At 38.8% G+C, this 26,070-nt stretch overlaps 1 protein-coding gene across 1 annotated transcript; it reads left to right on the top strand.

Moving 5' to 3' along the window:
- The first annotated feature begins 384 nt into the window (after positions 1–384).
- Positions 385–25,948, top strand: LOC104596775 (uncharacterized). Its single transcript, XM_010258060.3, has 7 exons — positions 385–853; positions 1,330–2,118; positions 19,850–20,205; positions 21,009–21,220; positions 24,655–24,911; positions 25,018–25,196; positions 25,305–25,948. Exons 1-7 carry the CDS (start codon positions 604–606, stop codon positions 25,386–25,388), a joined length of 2,127 nt encoding a protein of 708 aa, XP_010256362.1. The 5' UTR covers positions 385–603; the 3' UTR covers positions 25,389–25,948.
- Positions 25,949–26,070: the final 122 nt, after the last annotated feature.

The following is a 26,070-nucleotide window of genomic DNA, read 5'->3' as shown; positions in this document are numbered from 1 at the left end:
ACACGTGGCAAGCTAAGAGCTTCTATGTACGTATCCAAATAACAGTTGAACGAGTTTACATTTGCGCTCTTCAAAGCGCACCCCACAAGCGTCCCACTAGTACATCTCAGCGTGCATGGCCCATGGGTAATTATCTCCAGTACTTATAATTGGGAGATGTTCCCGATACACCGTTCAGATGTGTTATGGGGCTTCTGTGGGGCGCGCTGTGTCGGGCGCCAATGTGATATCCAGCTGAACCAAAACACCCAATTGTTACTACGCGACCTATGTAAATAATCGCCGTTTCATTCAGGTATTAATCGCCGGCTGCAACGCTCAATTTCTTGTCTTCTTTCTCATGCCTTTTCGGCTCTTGTGAATTGTGATGATGAAAATAGAATTAAAATAAAAATAAAAAAATCAACTAACAGAGTAAATTGTAAGAACGAAGAGAAAGCGAGACCAAGGAAGAGAGCGAGAGAGAGAGTCTGACTCTGATCTCCTCAGTTGGAGTCTTGGAGAATCGAAAACCCTAGAATCCTGAAATGGAGAGCATTTATTAGAAAACAATAAACCTCTGTGGTTTGATCGAAGTTTCAGATTAGTGAAAACAATGTTGGAATGGCTCAGTACAGGCAAGCAGGCGCGGATAGATTCACAGTCCGAAGCCATGATTTCCACCACGGCAATGGAAGCTCGAATCCGGACCAGGTCTCGGTTGGCATTCGGGTCTCGCACAAACAAGGTCGAGCACGAAGATCCGGTCGCTCTGACAAGAGTTGGAAGATCTCGATCGGCACAGTCATTGTGATTCTGTCTCTCGTCCTCGTAGTCACCTTCTTCGCTTATAATTACGTTTCCAGAGATAAAGGTGGATTGATTTCTCTTGACTTTTGATTCATTAGTGCTTTCCTTTTAACTGCTCGATTTTTTTTTTTTACTTTCTAAAATTGGACTTATTTCTGTTTAAAAATGGCTATCCTTTTGCCCCTAATTCTGTTTGATCTGTAAAATGGCTAAATCCTCTTCTAAACAGAATAAACAGAACTTGTGAAAGAATCTGTTTAAAATGGGAAAGTTTTAGTCATTTATGGCTGTTCTTTGTTTAGATCCAACTCTGGCGGGGAAGAAGTGCAAACTCTCAGTGATTTTGTCTTGCTTTTCTACTTCTCATTTGATGAACATAGTTGCTATTTGCACAGTAAATACAAATTCATTACATGTATATTTCTAGTTTTGAACATCAGCCCTCATTCCTCCCCGTTCTTGTTTCTCTTTGTTAATCGAGCATTCGGACGGGCTACTGCAATTACCTGTTAAATGACTAGAAAGGAATGCGCTGTGCAGAATTGAACAGGTCTGATAATCAGGATGATGACGCGAAGAATGACTTAGATTTTCTCACAAATGTAACACGGACCAGGGTTCCGAGAATCCTCAAGTTTGGTCATGGTTCTGTATCGCATGGTAGGGACTCAAGATACTGGGATAGGGATGACAGAAGAAGGGATGAAGAATACAATGAGGATGTATCAGAGCTCAGTGGTGGTGATGGTAATCGACCTCTAGACAATGAAAACGCGGCTACGAAAGAGAGGAGTAGCAGTAAGCAAAAGCCCGTTAATAGTACCAGGAAGAAGTCAAATGGGAAGCATAGTTTGGATCGTACAAGTGCAGGATTGTATAATGAAGCTGGGCGTGATGAACTGAAACTTTATGAAGCAGAATACCAGGCTTCTCTGAAGAATGTTGGACAGTCAGGACAGGACAATAGCAAAAGAGGTGACACACCTCATGGTGTTGACTCAGGATTGCATGATGAAGATGTTGATTCTGATGATGAATATAATGATGGTATTGATTCTCAAGATTCTCGCATGGAAGAATATGATGATCCAGAACATGATAAAGATCATTCTGTTGTAGAAAAAGCTCAGGATGATGATGGTGGATTGCCTTCTGATACCCTTGATTCTGAAACCAGGGAGGCTAAGGTTTTGGATGAAGCTTTCACAAATGAATTTGAGGAAAGGGACTCCAGGCTTGTAAATGTTAATGCTGGTCGACTTGCAAAGAAATCTAGCTCTGACAGAAAAGCAGATTCAAGGAGAAGGCTGAAGCGTCACAAATTTTCTGGTATTTGTTTTGCCATTCTATGCAGATAATACTTGTTTAGTTCAACCTCTCCTTTTGTCCTAACTTTTTGAAATTTCAATTTGGGATGTAGAAACACAATTTGAGCTTTTTTCTAGAGCAATAGATTTGGGAGTGGGAATGCATTGATGTTCAATTCCTCAATCATCCATAAATTTTATCTGATGTTACTGAACTATCACTAAGAAAATATTATTACTTTTGTGAAGTTATAATACCGTCCGTACATAATGGAATGAATAGTATTAATGTGGGAGATATCTATAAAAAAACTATTAATGTGGGAGATGGATAAATAACAATCTTTTCTTGTTAAGATTATGCTGTATTAAGTTGTGTATTTGCTGATTATACAAATTTCTTGCATTTGTTCTTTGCATTTATTATTTATCATTGCCAACCTATTAGCCAACTGTCTGAAAGAGACAACTTGTTGCTTTACCTTGGTCTAGACTCTGCAGCACATTTGGAACTCTATTTAATTTGATGTGGTGTTTCATATTTGTGGTAAGCTACTCCAACATTTTGGTGGACTTAGCATTTACCGTGAGTGTGCAGTTTATCTGGCTAGTTGGGGATATGGACTAGTGGATTGGACTCTATTTAATTTGATGTGGTGTTTCATATTTGGATGGACTTAGCATTTTGATCAAGCAGCACCATATATTTTCATTACCGTGGAGGTTCAAGGGTGGGGATATGAACTAGTGGATTGGTCTTCCAACTGTGACATAGAAAAGGTTTCTGCACGTGAGGTGCTCATATTAAATTACAACAAAGAGAATAAAGTGGGAGAGAAATTGGATAGAGAGAAAAATGAGATCTCTCTCCTGCACAGACAATACCGGATGAAATGTATTTGGATTTATCTCTCATGGGAGGAGTTTCTTTGGATCCATCCGGTCCTTTTTTTTATCAGCTGGACCATCTAGTCTTGAGTCTTGTATTTGGTCAATTTCCCCTTTGGGTTATTTCTCTTGTTCCTCGATCTTCAAAACACTCTCTTCCTCTTCTTCTCCTTCACCTCCCTTTCCTTTTAAGTCTCTTTGGTATGGGTTCTTGTCCCTGCTAGAATTAGGGCTCTTATTGGGAAACATGCCATTTAAAATAAAAAAGATCAATACTTGCAATCTTTTGCAAAAAAGAAAACCAAATTGTTGTATTTCACCTCCTTTCTGTGTTTTCAAACTCTCTAGTGTTGATTGGGAACAGGTGGTGGAGAGAAGTGATCCAGAGGAGAGAAAGTTAGATTGGTGAATAATACGACTTCATGATGGTTGCTGACTGGAACTGATAGCCACTGGCAGTTCCTGGTATTTGTTTGGATGATGGCCGATAGCTTTGTTAGCCGTCGTTGACAGACTATATCTTCACTGTGGAATCTTCCGACGACTTTCAAGGGGGTTAGATTAGAAAGGAGGGTAGCTCCGGGAAGGGAAAGACTCATATATAGGGGAGAGAGCTTTGGGACGATTGCTTGGCTGGAAAAAAGGGAAGATAGGCACAGTGGCAGAGTGGAAAACTTTTGTAATAACTTTTAGGTAGAAGAAAGGCCTTTCTCATATGCTGAGAAGGCTCAACTCTTGTCTTGGTCAAAGGAGGGGAGAGTAAACCTAAAAGTCGGTTCAAAATGCTTCTACCTTGTTCCAGATGGAGAAGGAGAACTGTAATGATTGAAGTTTCTGGAGGCTTGCATTGTTGGTATTAATGGAGATGAACTTCTCAGTTGAAGACCTACAATGTTGGGCTGTAAAATATTGGGACGTTTCTTTAGGGGGTAAGGGTGAGGAGAATGGCCAAAAACAAGTTTCTCTTTATTCTTCTGTCATTGGAGAAAGTGAGAAGAGTTCTTAGATTGGGTGCTAGAAATGTTGGAGGAGCTTTGCTTCACCTGTATCCATGGGAGGAATCAGAAGGTTGTTGGCAGAGGGAGACTGGCTTTCCCGACTTGTATTGGTTCAGAATCTTTGGTCTTCCACTCCACCTGTGGAGTGAGGAGCTGGTGAGGAAAATTGGAAACTTATGCAGAGGCTACTTGGATATAGACAACACAGTAGAGGCAAGAGAAACGGTGGAATGTATTAGGGTGAAAGCGTCCTGGAAAGGCTTTCCACCGTCAGCGGTAAGTGTGGTTGATGGGGAAAAGGTTTTTGTGGTTACAATTTGGCCTGGAATTCTTCTTGAGGTAGTGGCTCCAACTTTGGATTATGGGGAAGTGATAGAGGCAGAGGAATGTTGGATCCATAAATTTCTAGCAGGGGAAAGCATTTCAGTCGAAGTTAAGAGAGAAACCAAAGGAAAAGAAGTGGTAATGGTTAACCTCTCCTCGGTTGAGGAAGACACAACTCTGGCACCGGCATTGTTGCAGTTTCTGGAATCTGGAGAAGACCAAAGGTTGTTTGGGGTGCAACAGAGGTTAGGTTGCCACGTGGCACCTGGGAGAGAGGAGGGAGCAAGAGTTACTTACAAAGCAGGGAAGAAAAGATTGTGCTAAGGACCATTGGTCGTCTAAAGGTAACGTGAATAGCTTTGACATTTGTTGTCAGAAAAGCAACTTGATTCAAATTTCAAACTTGGAACAAGAAAAGGTGATTAACTTTGTGGTGGAAAAGTGTTTAGCCAGGTTAGAAATGATGGGGGGGTTTCAAAAGGAGGGAAGGCGGAAGTAGGATGAGAAAACCTCGATATTATAGGTCTTGTAGTTCTATCAGGACACATAGGAGTAGCACGTGGTCAGGGGATCGGTCTAGGCATGTAAGCGGTGGCAGTAGAAGAGGGACATGTGTAAACTCTCGTAGTTGGCTTAGACAAAGAGAAGCAGATCAGGTTTTGGCCAAACCAACAGAAAAGCCCCTTTCTGATCCGACCTGAACTCAACTTCAGGGTGATCCTAATGTTTTGGTAGTAGCTAGTGAGCCCATTTCGGTCTTAGCAGAGGCTGGAACCAACTTATTAGTGCCCAAGGAAATCCAGAGCTCCCAAAGTCAAAGAAGATCACCTTGTTAGTCACTGATCGAAAAAGGTGAGTCAAGTTATGGTCCTTGTGTGTAAGAAGGGAAGCCAGGAGAAAGTTTGAACCCTTGTTCCTTTGAAGAGGTAGTAGTAGGAGACGACGCTTTTAGTGGTAAGCCTGGTTGCTTTGCTCCCAGTGGATAGTTGGCCTCCAATGGAACAAAGACAAACTGTTTGTTTTGGAAATGGAGCATTGGTGGAAGATCAATAAGACTGGAATGGTGAAGTTTCTCCTTGGGTATTGTTGAAGCTTTTGGCCTTTGGGGAATTTCTTGGGGTCTCTTTTAAAGGCATGGAAGCAAAAATAATTTTGTTGATTTCTGAGATTGAAAGATAGACACTAGAAGAGAAACGTAAAAAAGGAAGAAGAACAAGTAGAGAGTTGTTTAGGCTCTTGTGGGGGTTGAACGACAAGGCTGGAAGCAGAAACAATTTTGTTACTTTCTGAGATCGAAAGACAGATGCTAGAAAGGAAGGAAAACAAGTAGAGAGTTGTTTAGGCTCATATGGGGCTTGAGCGACAAGGCGGGAAGTTCGGCACCCTTAGGCAAAGGAGGAAGAAAAGGGCACTAAAAATAGTTTTCGAGGCACTTTTTAAAGAAAAAAAGGGAAAGAAAAAGAAAAGGTTCAAGTTTTTAGAAAAGGAATTCTTTTTGCTCTAAGAAAATGGACCAATTTAGAATCTTCTCCTGGGATATCAGAGGGCTCAATTCAGGTCGGAGAAGGATGGTGGCTAGGGGCTTTTTGGAGAAGTGGAGCCCAACAATCCTCTGTGTTCAAGAGACAAAGATGGAGGACCTAAGCTCTGGGGTGGTTAGAGGTTTGTGGGGAGAGGGACTGCTTTTGGGAGGATATTGCAACTAAGAGGACAACATGAGGTTTATTGACCATTTGGGATCTAAAGATTTTATTTTTCTTGAGAGGTAGTTAAGGGTAATATTTCTCTATTTCCATTCTCTTCCAATCGATGGAGGGGAGCTTCAGCTGGGTTTTTATGGGGGTGTATGGTCCCAATGAAGGTAACAGAAGGGGGGATTTTCGGGAAGAATTGAATGGGATTTGGGAAAAGGAGTTTCCTTGGGTCATTGTGGCGGGGGGATTTCAATGCAATGAGGTTTGCTAGTGAAAAAAGGGGAGGAAATAGAGGCTGTAGGGGGACGAGAGGTTTTTCTCAGTTTATTTGAAGATGGGAATCGGTAGATTTTCCTCTAACAGGTGCCCAGTTCACTTGGACAAATAATCAAGATTTCCCTATTCTGGAGAAACTGGACAGATTCATAGTATCAATAGATTGGGAGGAAAGCTTTCCAAATTTATCCCAGTAAGCTCTCCCAGACCTCTTTCATATATCACTCTTTGGTTTTGTTGGAATGCAAAGGGATTGTGGTGGTGAAAAACCCGTCCTTTAGGTGTGAACATATGTGGTTTGAAGAGGATGGCTTGTTAGATTTGCTAAAGGGTTGGCGGGAAGAATCACTCTCAGTTAGAAATCCTAAGCAAGGGAGCTGTAAGGAGGATGTTAAGGAGCACCGAGGTGTAACGAGGAAATACGAAGAAGGGACAAAACGTAGAGTTTAGGAAGGAAATCACAAGATACTTCTTGCCCAAAAATTGGTTCTTAGCAAGACCAACCCAGAAAGGACTGTGACTCTACTCTTACTGACAAAGGAAAGGAAACAAAGTCTCCCTCCTTTCTCCATCAAGGTATGACTGTAAGTTTGTTTTTGGGTACTAATGTGAGTCTGTCTGCTACCTGTTATCTAGGTTCCCGGCCTCATTACAAGCCACCAGCTATGGATGCAAAAGAGAATGACACAGGAAAGGGGGATTAGGCGTTAGTAGAAGAGATAGGATAAAGAATTTGGGAGTTAATTGAACAATCATTGGATGATCTGAAGAGGATGGAGTTGGAGGAAAATCAAATCGCAAATAATGGAAAAAGCAATGAGGAGGCAAATTCAATCACAAGAAAAGACAATATGGATAGGGGGACAAAAAAAAAGAGGGTGAAAAAAAGGAAGAAGTCACAATAAGAAGTTTGTGGAGAAGCCAGGAAGGATTCTAATGACTTGAAAACATATTTAAGGCTTAACAAAACCGAAGAGAAGGTGAGAGAAAGGAAGACGAGTGAGGTAGAGAGGATAAAGCTTGATGTGGAGGGAGATAGGGAGTTTAGTGAGAGGAAGGGCAGAAGAAGAGGGGGCAAATAAGTCGGTTGCTTGGTGAAGGGGTTATAAAATTGCAGTTGAGTGATGAAATTGATTAGTTGGAATATTCGAGGTTTAGGGAGTGCGAGGAAGGGAGCCTTAATCAAAGAAATGCTTTTTTTATTTTTTATAAATGAAGAATTTATTAGAAAAGGAGAAATGCTGAAGGAGAAACCAGTTGTTGTTCTGTTACAAGAGACCAAGCTTTCGACAGTTGATGATAGATGGGCTAGAAGTCTATGGAGGTCCAGGGGTATAGGTTGGGCAATCTTGCCATCATGAAGATCCTCAGGATGATTGGTGGTACTATGGAAAAAAGAATGTATTGCAAGGTGTGGAGGAATTGGTGGGGAAATTTACAATCAAATTCCAACAAGAGGATGATGGATTTGAATGGGTGTTAACAAACATTGACGGACCTAATGGATATAAAGAGAGGAATGAGATGAGGGAGGAGCTAGAAGATATACGAGGTTTGTGGGAAGGACTGGGAACTTTAATGTGATAAGATTTGTCGAGGGATCTAATAAGGTGAGGCAAAGAGTAGCCACTAGTATGAGAAAGTTTAATGAGTTCATAAATACTTGCGAGCTAAAGGAGTTGCCCCTTTTGGGTAGTAATTTTATCTGGTCGAATTTGTAGTCAAACCCAATTTGTTCTAAGCTTGATAAATTCTTATTTACAGTGGATTGAGAAGCTCACTGGGAAGGGTTGGTATTGAGGGCTTTACCTAGGATAACGTCTGACCATTGGTCTATCTCCTTGTCCAAGGATGAGTTAAGAGGAAGTGGTCCAGCCCCTTTTCATTTTGAGAACTTGTGGCTCTGTCACCCAGGCATAGTTGTTGCCTAGGCGACTAGGCAACTTTTGGAGGTCACCTTGCCTAACGCCAATATGGTTTTCATATTACCCATATATATTTGTTTTATTTTTTTAATTCTTATGTATATTTATATCATTTTATTGGTTGCTTTTATCTTATTAACATACACCCTGTTGTATGTTACTTTTTTTATTAAGATAATTATTCTTTTATTAAAAGTATGCGTATGTTACAAGTTTTTTTGGGTTTGAGTTCTGAACCGAGACTGAGAAGAGAAGAGACAGAGAAGACCAACGACTAAGTTTCCATTGTTTCAACCGAGACTGAGAAGAGAAGACAGAAAAACTGATGACTGTGAAGAGAAGACAGAAAAACTGACGACTGAGAAGAAAAGACAGGGAAGGCTGACGACTGAGAAGAGTTTCCATTCTTTCAGTCCAAGTTGTGCAGGACCTCCAGGTAAGTTCTTCTGAAACAGGGTTGCGCCTCAACGTTCTAAATTTTTTCTTGTACTTTTGCACTATTTATTTATTTATTTACGAAACAGGGGCTCAATCCCCTTATTTTTCTCCTTTTTTGAGCTGCATTCAACCTTTTTATTGGCCTGAAATAGGGTCTCTGCCCCTTAAACACAGTCCAAGTGGTCTTCTTATTCATGCATTTTTATTTTCTTATTCTTTTAAGAATTTTCTTTTGGGCCTTATTTTTCTCCTTTTCTCACTGCATTTCTTGTTATTAAACATTGAAATTAATATACTATGTAAATGATGTATTTATGATGGCATGTTTATGTTTTCATATGGAATTTATAGTTAATTATTCATTTGAATGGTTTTATTAGTATACAGGTATGTTGGTTAGTATAAAAAACTAATGAAGTAGCTTAGAAGTAGGGATCTTTAAATTTTATGCTGTCAGATCCCATCACCTAGGCATAGCCTAGGTGCCTTCACAAGTATGCACCCAGGTTTCAGAGAGAAGGTAAAGGAATGGTGGACAGACAGTAGCCCTAGTGATCAATGAGAGGGTATGAAATTCCAGCATAAGCTTAAGGAATTGAAAGAAACAATGAAGGTATGGAATGTACAACATCTTAGGAGACTAGAAAAGAAAAAGCAAGGGGTAATCAATAATATTGAGCTTCTGGATAACAAAGAAAATGATGGAATCTTTGGAGAAAGAAGAAAGCAGGAGAGAGGGAGACTAAGAAAGGAATTAGAGGATATTCTATTCAAAAGAAGAGATAAGTTGGAGACAGAAATCTAGGCAAACTTAGATAAAGGAGGGGGACAGAAATACAATATTCTTCTATGCTTTAGCTAATGACAGGAGGAAAAATCTCATATCTAAATTAGAAGTGGAAGGCAAGACAATTGATCAACATGAAATTGCTCGAGCCCTTGTGAACCATTTCAAGTTGATCTCTTGAAAACCTTACTTGAAGGCTTTGTGTGGAAAGGCTTGAGTGGCCAAAAGAGCTGGTTAGAAATAAGGTTTTTTTTGATCAACCAGAAATTTTCATTAATAACAGAGAAATCTAGTTACAATAGATAAAGATTGCAGAGAGACATTAATCTAAACTGCAATCTCCAGCAATCAGCTACAGTTCTACCCACTACAATGAAGATCTATTTGCCCCTTGTTTTGCTAGGCTATCCGCCATCCCATTTGCATCCCGTTTGACCCAACAAACTGAGAGTTGATCCTCCTTGCAAGTATGTCAATTTCTCTGAAGATAAATTTGAGTTTCCAAGGTACAGATGTGATGTTTTTGGCCTAAGAAATGACCAATTGTGAATCTCCTTCTATTTCCAAGTCTGTTTTCTTTCTGCTCAGCCATCTTTAGACTTTGAAGTAGGGCTAGAGATTCAGCCTGTATTGAGTCACCAAAACCTATTGGTCATGAGTAGAGTGCCACCACCACACCCAGATGATTTCTGAACACACCCCCTATGCCTGCCCTTCTTGGGTTGCCAAGAGAACTCCCATCAAAGTTCAGTTTTAGTTTGTTCAGTGCCGGTGGCTTCCATTCCATACTTACAAGTACTTTGGGTGCATCTGCTTGTGCTACTTCAGCACAATTTCTTAGGATCTCATTCATGGAGTAGTTTTTGAGTATCTCCATGGTCTTCACCCAATGTGCAGTTCTGATTTTTATGGCTTCAATAACTTCCTCCTTTGTTTTACTTTTTCCAGAAAAAATTCTTAGGTTCCTTTCCTCCCATATAGTCCATACTCTAGCTGCTCTTGTTGCTTTCCATAAGAACTTTCCTCTTTTCTTCTGTTGACATAGGAAAGAGGGGCTGAATGGACTTATCACATCCTGTGGGGGAACCCATTTGCATCTAAAGAGAGAACAAACAACATTCCAAATACCAGAAGCAAAAGAGCAGGATAAAAGTAAGTGGGTTAGGGTTTCACCACAACCCAAACAAAGGACACACACATGAGGAGAGAGGCAATTGTTTGGCCTCCTTTTCTGTAGCACATCACAAGTGTTTACCTTCCCTAGGAACACTTCGCAACAGAAAGCTTGTACTTTTGGATAAATCGGTTTAGACCAGATTTCTCTCACTGGGAAGTTCACCCCCATAGGATCAGTGTGAGTGCAAACCAAAGAAAGATGCACAGGAAAATAAACCATCAGAAGTTGGGGAACAAACTCTACTATTAGCTATAGGTCCAAGTAGGCCCTCTCAAGTGTTGAAATCAAAAGCACTAGAGACTCGCATTCATTTTCCCTCAACCCTCTTTTGAAACCAAAATCCCAAGAGATCCCTAAATCTGAAAGCACACCAAACCTAGCAACAGGTTTGTTTTTATGGTTTGATAAGGAGTAGAGGTCTGGGAATTTGACCATAAGAGGCACATCCCCAACCCAAAGGTCTTCCTAGAATAAAACTTTATTGCCATAACCAACATCAAACCTGATAAATTGAAGAAAGGTTGGATATACCTCAAAGATTGCCTTCCAGGGAGAATTTGGAGTTGCATTGGGGGCTAGTTTTGCATCCCAGCTGTTATTTGCTTCACCATGAATGCTTTTAATGACCCTTTGCCACAACCTATCTTCTTCACAAGAGAATTTCCACAGCCATTTCCCTAGAAGGGCTTTATTCTTCTTTAATAGGTTCCCTATACCTAATCCACCCATAGTTGTCAAGGTGACGCCTAGGCAACAAGGCGCCCTTTAAGGCTCACCTCACCTAATCGCCTAACAATTTTCTACTTCCTACTATAAAATACTTTTTTATTCATTCTTTTTTGAGATTATAATTATAAAATAGACATTTTAAACTAAAATAATCATTTTGTGTGTTTATATACTAATTTCTTTTTTTTTATTTATTAGGGTTTAATCAACACAAGCATTGCTAAATGCTGTATTGAACTCTCAAAAGACTTAAAAACATGAACCAGTAAAGAACTAAAAATTTTATCTAATCAGCACATTTTCCTCTTCCATATATTCTTCTTCTACTACTTCTTCTACTACTACTACCAATACTTTTTATTTTCTTCTTTTTCTATAACAAAAATAAGGGGTTCAGCCCCTATATTTTTTGAATTTTATTTTTCTTCTTCCTTTTCTTCTCATGAATATATTGATTTTCTATACTTTAATATGAAATTTATACTTTTCTTATGAAAATCATGAATAATTATTAAAGAAATATGGTTATGGTACCTAGGGAACTACCCTAGGATCTTTGTTTTTCACATAAAAATTCCATCACCTAGGCGACTTGGCGCCCCCTAGTCCCCTAGCCTCACCTTGGCGCCTTGAAAACTATGAATCCACCTTGCTTCTTAGGGTAACAAACTCTCTCCCACTTCATTAAATGATCTTTCTTTTCATCCCCTGGTTCCCACAAAAAGTCCCTCATAATCATAGTTGTCAAGGCGTCGCCTAGGTGCCCTTGGCAGGGTGCCTCGCCCAAACGCCTTGACTTTTAGCAACTAGGTGCCTGCCTAGGCGATTATGCACCCGCCTAGGTGACAAAAATGACAAGGCAGGCGCTTTTTATAATATCATTTATATCGCTGTATCTTATTAATGTATGTGTTTACATTTTATTATATGCTATATATATCAATTATATTTTGTTTTAATGTTTTACTATTGAAATTTAAAAGATCAAAGGGTTTTGAGAAGAGAAAAAGAAAGAAAGAAAGAAAAGAAAAGAAAGGGGAAAGAAACAATAGAATAATAAAGTTATTTTTTTCTATCCTCTCTCTAATTAAATAAAACAAAAACTCCATCTTTGTTTTTTTTTTTCTATTTTACTTTCCATCTTGAATATTTATCATATAAAGTTAATAACCTTCTTTAGCTGCTAATTAATATGAATTTGCTCTATTAATACTTTTTATAGTAGTATTATTTTTGAAAATAATGAAATTAATATACATAAAAGTTTTTTGTCTTTTAAATGTGATGATTTGCCACATTTTAGAGGAAATTTAATGTTCATAATAAAGAGAATTGCTATTTTTCAATTAACATACATGCTGAATGGTTTACAAAACTAGGAAACTAGCCAAAAGTCAGTTTTTCATATTATAAAATTTTTATCGCCTAGGCGAGGCGCCCTAGTGTTGCCCAGAATCGCCTAGACGCCTTGAAAACTATGCTCATAATTTTCTCCAATTTCCTAGCTATTTTCACCGGGATCTTAAAGGTGGAGAGGAAATAAGTGGGTAGGTTTTCTACGGTTGATTTTATCAATGTGATTCTTACCCCCAAGGATATATAATTTCTCTTCCACATTGCCAACTTCTTTGTGAACATCTCTAGCACCGGTTTCTAGAAGCTTTCAGCTTTTGGATTCCCACCCAAGGGCATGTCTAAGTAATCTAGAGGCCAAATTTTCACTTCACAGCCTAGTAGATTTGCCCCCTTCAATGTTGATTCCAACTACATAGCTTTTTCCCCAATTGACTTTCAGTTTGGAGGCCTGTTGAAATTCATCCACCAATCTTTACAGATTCCTTAAACTGGATTCATCATAGCTTTCATAGAAAATGATTATGTCATCAGCAAATTGCAAATGAGACACCACCACTTCTGTTCTATCCATCCTCCAACCTTTAAACTGGTTTTCTTGGTCAGCCTTGGTGATTTGTCTACTCAAAACCTCAACCACAAAAGTGAATAAGAATGGGGATAAGGGATCATCCTGTCTTAGTCCTCTTTTAACCCGGAAGAAATCCTTTGCTACCCCATTCATCCACATCCTTAATCCACATCCTGAGCTAATACATTCCTTAATCAACATCCTCCATCTTTCACCTAACCCCATATTTTCCATTAGATTCAATAGGAAGGACCAATCCACCATATCATAAGCTTTTTCTAGGTCCAATTTACAAATCAAACCTTTGCCACCTTGTTTTTTCTTAGCTGCCATACATTCATTTGCCACTAAGATTTGATTCACAATTTGTCTCTCTTCTACAAAAGCTCATTGGTTCTGAGAGATAACATAGGTCTATACAGTTTTCAACCTACCAACCAAGACTTTAGCAATGATTTTATACAAGCTACCCACAAGACTTATCGGTTTGTAATCCTTAGGGGTTTTGGCCTCATTTTTTGGCACTAAAGCAATAAAAGTTGCATTTGCTCTAGGCGATAACTTCCCTTCTTGATAGAACTCCTCAAATACATCCATTAATTCATCTTTCAAGATTTCCCAACAATCCTGATAGAAAGCCATTGAAAATCCATCCGGCCCTGGAGCTTTAGATCTATCCATCGAGAAATAAGGTTTGATTTGGAGGAAATAAAGGAAGCAGGTTTTTCGATGGATAGATCTAAAGCACCAGGTCAAGATGGATTTACTATGTTTTTTTACCAAGACTGTTGGGACATTTTAAAGGAGGATTTGCAAAAGGTGTTTGTTGAATTTTCTAGGGGGGGGGGGTAATAAATCCAGGACTAAATTCTACCTTCATTGCTTTGATTCCAAAGAAAGCAGGGACAATCCAAGCGAAGGACATTAGGTCATCGATTTGGTCCATAGCCTTTACAAAATCACTGCTAAGGTGCTGTCAAGAAGAATTAAGTTAGTGCTTTCTCTATTATTTCCTTGAATCAAGGTGCCTTTGTCATGGATAGGCAGATCATCGACCAAATTCTGATTGCTAATGAGTATGGAGGAGCTGAAAAGATCTAGAAAGAAAGGTTTGATTTGTAAGCTGATTTAGAAAAAGCATATGATTTGGTGGATTGGGATTTCTTGTTGGAAGTGATGAGGAACTTTGGCTTTGAAGATCGATGGTGCAAGTGGACTAAAGGTATAGTAGCAGATCACTTCCTAGCCATTAGAGGATCGATGGTGCAAGGGGACCCCCTCTCTCCTTTCCTGTTCACCCTAGTAGCTGAGGTACTAGGTATCCTTATTCAGAGAGTGGATTCAAGGGGTTTGGTGAGATGCTAGAGAGTGGGAAGAGAAAGAGTGCCTATTACGCACTTGAAGTTTGCTGGTGATACCATTTTATAGGGAGGTGATTTAAATTGGGTGAGGAATTTGAAGGAGGTGGTCCATGTTTTTGAGAAAATGTCGAATTTGAAAATTAACTTTAGTAAGAGTTGTGTAGTAGGCATTAACATGGATGATAGAGATGTATTGGAATGTGGAATAAATTTGGGTTGTGAGGTATGCTAGTGGCCATTGAATTATTTGGGACTACTGTCGGGGGGCAACCCTAGGAGTGTGAATTTTGGAACTTAGTGGTGGATAGATTCTCAAAAAGGCTAGCTTCCTAGAAAGGGAATAATTTCTCTCTTGGTGGAAGGATAACCTTGATCAAATCAACTTTGGCCAATCTGCTCGTCCATTTCCTATCGGTTTTTAGGATGCCTATGAGGATTTGTAGAAGGATAGAGAAGTTAATGAGGGATTTTTTGTGGGAGTTTGGAGAGGAAAAGAGGGACCATAGGGTTAGATGGGAAGTGGTAAGTAGAAGTATGGAGTTAGGGGGTCTAGGAATTCGGAATATTTAGAAGAGGAATACAACTTTGTTGGGAAAATGGTTGTGGAGATTTCCATTTGATTAGGATAAATTGTGGACAAAGGTGATTAAGAGCATACAAGGGTTGGCAGCTGATGGTTGGGACGTGGGAATTTCAGCCTGAGCAACCTTTGCAGCACCTTGGAAAGCTATTCACGCTGTCCTTCCTTGTTTTCTACCCTTTGTTGGGGTATATTTTGTGTTCTGGAAATTTGGTAATGTTTTGGGAACATGTGTGGGTGGGGGAAACACCACTTAAAGAGCAATTCCCTTATTCTCCCTTTCTAGGTACAAGAATAAACTTGCCACAACCTTTGTTTCTTCCTTTGGATTAGGGCCTGAGCTAAATTGGGACTTCGGGTTTAGATGAGGTCTTAGAGAATCTGAGTTGGATGTGGTGTCGTCCTTGGTTTAGATACTTCAAAAGGTTTTCTTGGACCCTTCTAGGGTGGATTCTTGAATTTGGACCCTTTCCTCTTCTGGATCTTTCACTTTCGCCTTTTTTTTTTCAACGATCTAACTCAACCTTCTCTTACTCCTTGCCTTTCCCTTCCCTACTAAATAAGTGTGGGGGAGACTGGTCCCTTCTAGGGTTGAAATAGTTTGTTGGGAAATAGCTCTGGAAAGAATTAATACATTTTTTTATTGGTAACAAGAAACTTTCATTAGATTATGAGAAGATTAAAATACAAAGGTGGGGGGAGGTAAACCCTCTTACCACCCCCCAACAATAAGATTACATAGTAGCCCAAAACAAATGGCTTCTTCCCACCCCCTGTTTGGCCAAAGCATCTGCAAATGAATTAGCACATCTTTTAACCCACTGAACACGCACATCCATTCCTTGGGTTAGCCACTTGAAATGCCTTTTTTCATTAATGTATGCCCATAACCCGTTGTTTGCCTTCTCTATCCAGCCAATTACTACTTGCGAATTGCCTTCAATAATCAGCTTATTTAGATTCAACTCCTTAGCCCTTTTTACCCCCTCCAGGAGGGCCTGAAACTCTGCTCTCAAAGAGTCTCCAACTCCAATTAATACTAGTGATCAAATTCAAAGAAAGAAGCCTTTTTGGTGCTTGTCCCCAAACTGGGGTACCCTTTATAAAGCTAATGGTGAGTCTTGCTTTCATTTACTAATCTCTTGCCCCTTTGTTTCTTCCATTTGGGAGTGGTTTCTTTCTTTATTTGGTTATAGGTGGACTACCCCTTTAAGCATTCAAAACCTCTTTGTCTACTCTGTTGGTAACTGGATCAAAAAGAGGGGAGGAATAATATGGAGGTGCACTAGGGCAGCGGTCTATTGGACAATTTGGGAGGAAAGGAACCAAAGAATATTTGCTGAAAAAGAAAGAAGCAGAGAGACAATCGTAGAGGTGGTAACATTAAGGGTGGCTCAATGGGTAAAGATAGTAAACATATTTGATGACATTTCCCTAGAAGCCATTGTGAACAATTGGCAGGAAATAGCAGCCTTAGCTCCAAGCAAAATCGTCACTCATCCTTTATGGCATCTCTCGGTGGAAGGCTTTATCAAGCTCAACTTTGATGGGAGTAGAGAAGGAAACCCAGGGCCATCAAGGGTTGGTAGCATTTTCAGATCGGAGGTAGGTTCAATAATTGCTCTTTATTCAGGACCAATTGAATTTGGGGATTCATTGAGAGCAAAAATTCTAGTTTTGTTAGAGAGGGTGAAAAGGGCTAAGGAACTAAATATAAACAGGTTGATCACAGAAGGAGATTCTAGTTATTTAAAAGGTGCGCCTAGGCACACAGGCGAGGCGCATTTTAGGGTAGACACCTCGCCCAGGTCTTATAATTATTTTTTGTGTGAGAACTAAGAATTTAAGACCTAATGTGGACTTGTTTAGGCTTGCCTCGAGGGGTGTGGCACAAAGGCAGCTCGTAGAATTAGGAATGTAATATGTTTTACATCACATTCGCTACTTGAAGTAATGTAATTGAGAAAAAAAGAGATTTTGGGTTTTATATGCTTGAAAATGTTTTATATTTTGATTTTATTTTTAAATTCTCATTTTAATATGCTTTACATGTTATATTTATGTATTTTAATTTTAGATAATAGGTTTTTAAAACATTTATTTAAAATTTAAGTTTATATTTTTATTAATATTATGCTTAATACTTTTTTGAAATTTTTGTCAGTTTTTGATTATGACATTTTTTTTTTTATTTTTCGCCTTTTATTTTATTTTTTGCGCCTTGCTTAAAAAGGCACACACCTTGCTCCTTAGGTGCGTAAGCAGTGGGTTACAAGATGTGCCAATTCATTTGCAGACGCACTGGCCAAATAGGGGGTGGGAAGAAGTCATTTGTTTTGTGCTACATTGTAATTTTCTTTTTGGGGGAGAGTTGAGAAAGTTTACCTCTCCCCACCTTTGTATTTAAATATTTTCTATTCTTATTTAATGAAAGTTCTTTGTTATTGATAAAAAAAGTGGAGTATGACAGGCTATGCTTTCAGGAAGAAGTAAAATGGAGGCAAAGAATAAGATGTTTGTGGATGAAACAAGGGGACAGAAACATTTCTTTCACAGAATGGCAAATGGAAGGCGAAGACAAAATTTGATTAATAGATTGAAAGAAGAGCGGGAAAGGGTTGAGGGAGACAGGAGGGTGTGGGATACCATAGTTAGTTTTTATGAAAATTTATACAAGGAGATCTAGGCTTGAAGACCAAGACTGGATGGCTTAAACTTCGAGAGTCTGTCAGATGAGGAAGCAATTAGTTTGGAGCAGCCTTTCCTAGAAGAAGAAGTTCTTGAAGCAATTAATGAACTAGGAGGCAAGGCTTCAGGTCTGAATGGCTTCACTTTGGAGTTCTACAAGAGGTGTTGGACCTTCATCAAGACTGACTTAATGAAGGTTTCTGAGGAATTTCGTGAAAGGGGGCCTTGAAACGAATCTTAAACTCCACCATTCTATCCCTTATCCCAAAGAAAAAAGGGGCAGCAACAGTAAGGACTTTGGACACATAAGTCTGGTTGGGCGTGTGTACAAGTTGATTGCAAAGGTACTTGCAAAAAGAATGAAAAGGGTTTTAGGCTAGATCATTTTGGAAAGTCAAAGTGCTTTCATGGACGGGAGACAAATTTTGGATGGAGTCTTGGTGGCAACTAAGTTAATGGACTCAAGGAGTAACAGGGAGGAAGGAGTGATCTTAAAGGTTGATTTGGAGAAAGCCTATGACCACTGGATTACATTGCATAAGAGGCTCAATTTTGGAAGGAAGTGGAGAAACTGGATAAAGGTGTGTATTACAACTACAAGTTTCTCTGTTTTAGTGAATGGTAGTCCAACTGGTAGAATCTTTAGCTCAAGGGGAACCAAACAAGGAGACCCTCTATCCCCCTTACTCTTCATCTGCATAACTGAAGCTTTGAGTGCTATGGTTAATAGAGCAATGGAAGGAGGTTTTTAGAGGGATTTAAGGTGGGAGAGGAAGTGGGGGTACCTTTACTTCAATATGCAGATGACATACTCTTCTTTGCAAAAGCTTCTCAAGATCAAATGGAGACTATTCACATGATTCTAATTTGGTTTGTAGCAGTCTCGGGTTTAAGAATTAACATTCAAAGTGAAATGTTTGCAGTGGGAGAAGGAAGAGACCTTCAGCTTTTGGCGAGTTATGTTGGGTGCAAAACTGGCAAACTGCCCACAAAGTACTTAGGAATGCCACTAGGGTAAAGATGTGCCTCAGAAAATTTGGGAGCCGGTGGTGGAGAGGGTGGACAAGAAGCTGGCACTGTGGAAGATTAAATACCTGTCAAAATGAGGGAAGCTGACTATCAAATGATAGGGAGATGGGTGATATGGTGGATTTTTTTTTTTGGTACAAATGGGAAAGAAAAAATAGAAAAAAAAGAAAAAGAAAACAAAAGACAGACCTGGCTACACACAATAGGGGGTAGCCCTTCCCCACAAGTCACTCAAGCAAATAGAAAAGAACTCAACAACCAAAATCCTATGGTAATCAAGATCCACCCCATGCACCTTGCTTGCCAACCAATCTGCAGTGTAGTTAGCTTCTCCATTGAATATTTAAGCACTTCTGCATTCTTCAACAAGGTTCTTGATGGACTGTGGAGATATCACACCTTTAAGACTGTCAATAACCATCTTTGAATCTCCTTCAATTAGTTGAAGGCTTATTATCAATGATTTCCTCATATTCCCGAGAATCCCATTTAGCTATTTTCAACTAAAACTTGAGGGGGCATAGTCTTGTTACTGTAAACAGGGACAGGGGATGGGTAGCTGAGGCTGCCCAAAATCTGTAAGTTTCATTTCTTGTATAATTAATGAATTTATTTTGATGTTGCCTATCAAAAAATATATTTTGTCCAATATTACGTGCTATCATCTAAATAGATGCAACTGTGTCATTTGAGCTCAACATTTTATAAACTGGAAGAATTGCATATTTGAGTAGATTTCACTTATTTATCAAAAAAAAAAAAAAGATTTCACATCTTAATTTGGACTCTCAGTGTTTAATTAATATGCTAGTTTCATATTCATGAAATATATATGTATTTCTGTACATATGTAGGAATGCATGTGTGTATTGATAGTCTTGTTGATTTCTATTATTAGCTTTAATGAAATCATTTTGATATTTAAATTTCTTCAGGTTCCTCTTGTGAGATGAAATTCTTAAACTCTACTGCACAGCTTGTAGAGCCTTTAGAAAGTCGAAAATTTGCAAGGTTTTCTTTGCAGTATACAGAAATGGAAGAGAGGCCTAGTGGACAAGAACATTGGGAGCCACGATTTGCTGGACATCAGAGTCTTCAAGAAAGGGAAGAATCATTTTATGCACATGATCAAAAAATAAACTGTGGTTTTATCAAAGGTCCTACAGGATCTCCAAGTACAGGTTTTGACATTGCAGAAGATGATGCAAGATATATGAGTAGTTGCCACATAGCTGTATCGTCTTGTATCTTTGGAAACTCAGATAATTTGAAGACACCTATGAGTAAAACGGTACGGGTGCTGGTATTTTAACCTATTTTCCATGTCTTAAAATAACATTGTGCTTGTGCAGAAGCAAAATAGATATTATATTCTTTTATATTTAATATGATATTTCTGCTTATTGTTCCTCTTTGGAATTATTACCTGGTGAGTGCAAAAATCGTGGATGACAGTTCTTTTAGATTTTTAACAGGGTTACTAGTTACTACTTCCAAGCATCATCATTGTGGCCGATATTAACTTTGGCAAGATATAAGTAGTGAATAATGATACATAACAAAATTTGATAGAAATGTAGGGTATCAGCTATCTTTTTTTTTTGATCAATAACAACATTTCATTACTAATTGCAAAAGTAATTAGAGTGAGGAAGATAAACTTTCTTATCTTCCAATTGGAGCTTAAAACTCCCAAGAACAAAAAGGAAAAAATTACACTTGTGCCTAAAACATTGACTCCCTCTCGACTCCTTGCTTAGCTAACCCATCCGCAAAAGAGTTAGCTGATCTTTTCACCCAGCTGATCTTAACTTCCATCTCTTGAACCAGCCACCTAAATTTCGATGCAGGGTATCGGCTATCAATAAATGTATGTATATGTAGCCTGAATTCATGAAGTGGGAGAATCGTATCCTCATTTTCTATATCTGTGCTCATGTTAGTATCTTGGAAAGTTGGAATCTTAGCGCAAGGCAGCTGTAAACATGGTTGCTACTGTACTAATAAAAAAAATACATGATTTCAACTGTGTTTTTGCTATATAAATGTGATTAAATATGATAATTGTCGGCTCATTTCTCAGTTCCTTTGCAGGTCACTCGGTTATCCAGGAAAAATGTCTGCTTTGTTATGTTCATGGATGAAAATACTTTGGAAACAGTTTCTTCAGAAGGCCAAAGGCCAGACAGAATGGGGTTTATCGGTCTGTGGAAAATTGTAGTGGTGAAGAATTTACCTTTTACTGATATGCGGAGAGTGGGGAAAATACCAAAGTTTCTAACACACAGGCTATTTCCTTCTGCAAGGTAAGAAAAAGAAAACAAATGGATGATGGTAATATTGTTGTAGTTCATAAAAAATGGTAATATTGTTGTATACATCATCCGAGTAGCTGGCAGTAAACAGAACAGAATGGTGAAACAGGATTATAGTTGGGAGGGACAAGGCTTAGATGATAATGATGGCACCATCTGAATGGAAAAGGCTGTAATGCATCTCCCTTTGTTATTAATTATATTTTTCTCGATGGAATATTCATTATTTTGGAGGTTCCCCTTTATATTTATTTGTCCTTTTGTTCTTATCAACCCTCCTTTCCTTGTTTAGACTCTGAATCTGATTCTTTGTTTCAAACTGACCATATTTCCTGAGATCAAACATCCCAAAGGTCTTATTAATAGAAAAAAAAAACTCTAGGTCACTGAAGAAGTCTTAGAAATGTGCTTTTTTTTGGACGTCTTAATATTCTCATATGTATTTTGGCACAGCTACTATCTGAAGAGGATTTCCATTGCACAAGCAAGCATAAAAGATACCGTTTTATTTCCCTCTTTCTAAAAATAAATAAATAGATAAAGTTTTAACATTTCTTAGCTTCTCTCTCTCAGGCTCTCCACATTTTACTTTTTTTAGTCAACGAGGAGAAATTTATTAATTTTATCATGAAAATTAGTACAATATTCAATAGGTTGGAAGGTCCAACAACCCAAAATTACAAAATCACAAAGGATTCCAAAAGCTTCACATTGTTGTCCAAAACAGCTTCTATCAACTCCCTATTTTTCTAAAGGATTTGCCATCCCATTTGCTGTCCTTCTTGCCCACTTAAAAGTGGCATTGAATAACTTAGAAAGGCTTTCAATTTCCCTATGTCTATGTTTAAGGTCCAAGGCACTTGATAGCTGCACTTTGTCCAAGAGATGTTCACTTTAAAGTTCCCTTCTACTTCCAAGTGTTGAAAGCTAGGTTGCTTTGCAAACCTTAAGCCTTGCAACAAAGCCATCAATTCTGCTTTTATCAAATCTCCAGCTCCAAGGGTCCTGAATACATCACCACCACCCTACTTACAGAGTCTTTGAACACATCCCTTATTCTTGCTATCCCCGGGTGGCCCATGGAACTCCCATCAAAATTCAGTTTTAACAAGTTTACTTTTGGGGTTTCCACTCCATGATTACCCTATCTTTTTCTTTAGACAATTGTGCCACCTCTACCCTTGTTCTTATTATGTCATCACCTAACAGACTTGAAAGGTTTGTATTGTCTTTACCCAATATGCAACTTCTATTTTTATGATGTTTACTATCGCCTCCTTATAACTGCTCGTTGAAAATTCTCCCTTTTTTGTCTTCCTATATAGTCTACTCCACTGCTGCCGTTAATGTTTCCCACATAATTCCTCCTCTCTTTTTTGGTGGCCTTAAGAAGCTTGGGGGGGGGGGGATCCACTTGTAACAAAAGAGAGAAAATGAGGAATGGTCTCACTGCTTGTTTTGCATAAGAAGCACTACGAGGAGAAAGACATTTATTGGGCCTTCTTTTCTGCAACATGTTGCAGGTACATATCTTTCCAAGGAATACTTCCCAGCACAGAGCTTGAACCTTAGGTGGAGTAGGCTTACTCCAAATCTCTTTCACTGGGAAATTCACCCTCAATGGAGTAGACATAGTAAGGTCTCCACATTTCACTTTTCCTGTAAATTTTGATGATGAGTTGTATTCAGAATGTAATTAAATATAAAGTGCCATTCCTGCTCCTTTATGGAGTCAAAACAGCCTTCATGCCTGCCAATCTAATGAGCAAAAGTAAACAAATCAAACAGCTAACCTCATAGGTTCGTGTCCTAATATAAAAAGTCCATCCAGGTCCACTTCTGCTTAAGCTATCAGCTGGGGAGTTTGTTTATATTTTGATCAATAACAAAGGCAAAATATTATTAAGACAAATATTAAGTACAAGAATAGGGTACAAGAGGAAGGGATAAAATCTCTTAGCTCCTCCTCAAATGAGTTGCATCATAGCCCAAAATAAACAGTTCCCTCCCACCTCCTGTTTGGCAAGCATATCAGCAAACAAGTCGCCTCAATCTCTTGTAGCCAATTAACAATTTTCCTCTTCTCATATATGTATAACCACCATCCAGCCTCCTCTTCTTTATGGAACCAACTTATAACAAGCTTTGGATCTCCCTCAATTATCAGCTTCATGGTGTTCAGATCCTTGGCCTTTTTAATCCCTTCCATAACCGCCATAATTTCCATCCCCCAAAAAGTCTCCTACTCCAATAGGGCCTGAGTAGAGAGCAATAACATTACCAACCTCATTCATTCCTGAACACTCCTCCAATGCCTGATGGGCCCAGGTTGCCTTCACTACTACCATCAAAATCGAGCTTAACAACATCTCTGGGTGGTGGGGACCAAACTGGCCTAACCACCCCCCTAAAGGGAGAAGATCTAGCAACCTCACCCCAATTCCTCATCAATACATCCCCTGGAATATCCTTGAAGAGCTCTGAGGACTTCACCCAATGGATCACCTTGATTGTAACAGCTTCAATAATGGCTTCTCTACTTCGATCTTTTCCAAGAAATATCGTTGATTCCGCTCTTTCCAAATTTTCCAACACACTGCTTCCCTTGTCCACCTCTAAAGCAATCTTCCCTTCTTCTTTGGCCAGGTTAGGAAAGTAGGTGCAAATAAGCTTTGAACGTTAGATGGAGGGTTCCACCTACACCCAAACAAAGACAAGAACCAATCCCAAATAGAAGAAGAAAAGGTCAAGACATTAATAAGTGATAGCAATTCTCACCATTAGCTTTGCATAATGAGCACCAGTGGGGGGAGTGGCACTGATTCTGTCCTTTTCTTTGGCCAAGTTATCTGAAGTTTGTGTGACCTTATGAGGTTGGGAAGCCTCTGAATTATCCTAGCGAAACGATGATCTCTTGGAGGTATTTTAAGTTTGTATCCTTCTGTTAATTTTATGAAACCCATAGAAATCTCCTCTATTTCTTCCTCGAGTATTACATGTTTATCTCAGAATTTATTTTGTTAAATTTACTTCAAATTGAATATAATTTCCTCATGGGTAAGAGAATATTTCATTTGAGTCTCCTCTGTCATTGTTGTCATCATCATAATCTAAGCCTTGTCTCAACTATATAAGGTCCACAGTTATCAGAACAGAAAAAAAAAGAGAAAAAACACTATATGAGGCCAGCTAAATGAATCCTGTTTGATCATTCTGTTCTGTTCAGTGCCATTTCCATTGTTAAGTTATTTCTTACTACTTCCACCCGTGTCTTTTTTTTTTTCGGTCCGTCCTTAGCTCTTCCCTTCAACATGTGACCGATCACTTTTAACAGGTGCTGTTGGTGGTCTGCCATATTTATTGTCAAATTATGTGAACCACCTCTGGTATCTGATCTCATATTTTTATGTATTAAATCTTCTCAGGTATTCAATCTGGTTGGATAGCAAGCTACGCCTCCAAAGTGATCCTCTCCTCATCTTAGAGTATTTCTTGTGGCGGAAAGGTTATGAGTATGCAATTTCAAATCATTATGATCGCCATTGTGTCTGGGAGGAAGTGGCACAGAACAAGAAATTGAACAAATTCAACCATACAATTATAGATCAGCAATTTGCTTTTTATCAGGCTGATGGTCTCAAAAGATTCAATGCCTCAGATCCCAACAAGCTCCTTTCTAGCTGTATGCAATCAAAGTTATACTTTATTATATACTTTTTCAAGTGAACTTATAGCTTAGGAAAATCTGTCTCACCTTTTTAAACGACTGTTCCTCCTGCTTTAAACAGATGTTCCTGAAGGGTCTTTCATTGTGAGGGCTCACACACCAATGTCAAATTTGTTTTCCTGTCTTTGGTTTAATGAGGTTGATCGGTTTACTCCTCGTGATCAGCTAAGTTTTGCATATACATATCTGAAGTTGAGAAGAATGAACCCTGGAAAGCCATTTCGTCTCAATATGTTCAAGGTGTACCATAATGTCTTAACATACTTGATCTATCCTAACATTAGAGAAAATATTTTATGACCATAAATTTGCCGTTTCTTTTCCTCATTTGGGCTCCTTCTATTGCAGGATTGTGAGAGGCGAACTATAACCAAACTATTCCATCATAGGCCAGAGGAGAAGCGGAATGTTCCTTTGCGGGTGATGAGGTGAATTAGGGTTGTGTTATGCCTTGTTGCAGAGAACTGTCAGTTTGGTTAATATTCCTCATGGTCCTGGTTCATCCAAAAACTGGAGATGATAGGCTTAAAATTCCCAACTGCTTTCCAGAACTGCTGCTTGCCCTCATGGTCGTTTTATTCTGCAGCCTGGATGTCAAGGAAGTCCAAAGGTTCTTGTTGAGTTCAGATTGTTGCTCTCTCATTTCGTTTTGTTATCTCCACCGAGTATAAAAAGAAATATACAGTTGGAATTTACTCTCAAGATGCAATTCTTTTCTTTCTCAATTTATTGCATCTTTGGTGGCATGGAGTTCCTGATTACATCTGTACTATTACTACTATGACTGCTACTTCCATGACTACATTGTTGTTTATTGACCCATTTTTTAAAATTTTCTATTTTTCTTTCATTTAGCTTTTGTCCAGCATCTTTTTCATTGTTATCTATTTTTCAGCCTTTGGTTTGAAGTTTTGATCTGTCATCCATGCTTTGTATGATATTTTGACAATTTGGTTATGATGTTGTTATCTCAAACTTTCTCCTGTTACAAATCTGTACTCGATGGAAATTGTTACTTAATTTGAATGCTTTTTCTGTTCATTAAGGGAAGACCAAGGATGATTTGGCTGATGTAGCAGTTTGTCTTGAAAACCAAATTCATACATAAATTTCC

The sequence above is a fragment of the Nelumbo nucifera genome, chromosome 5, assembly GCF_055504915.1.
Source record: "Nelumbo nucifera cultivar China Antique chromosome 5, China Antique-T2T, whole genome shotgun sequence".
NCBI lineage: Eukaryota > Viridiplantae > Streptophyta > Magnoliopsida > Proteales > Nelumbonaceae > Nelumbo > Nelumbo nucifera.
Note: the sequence above shows the minus strand (reverse complement) of the source record. Positions and strands in the feature narration are given on the sequence as shown.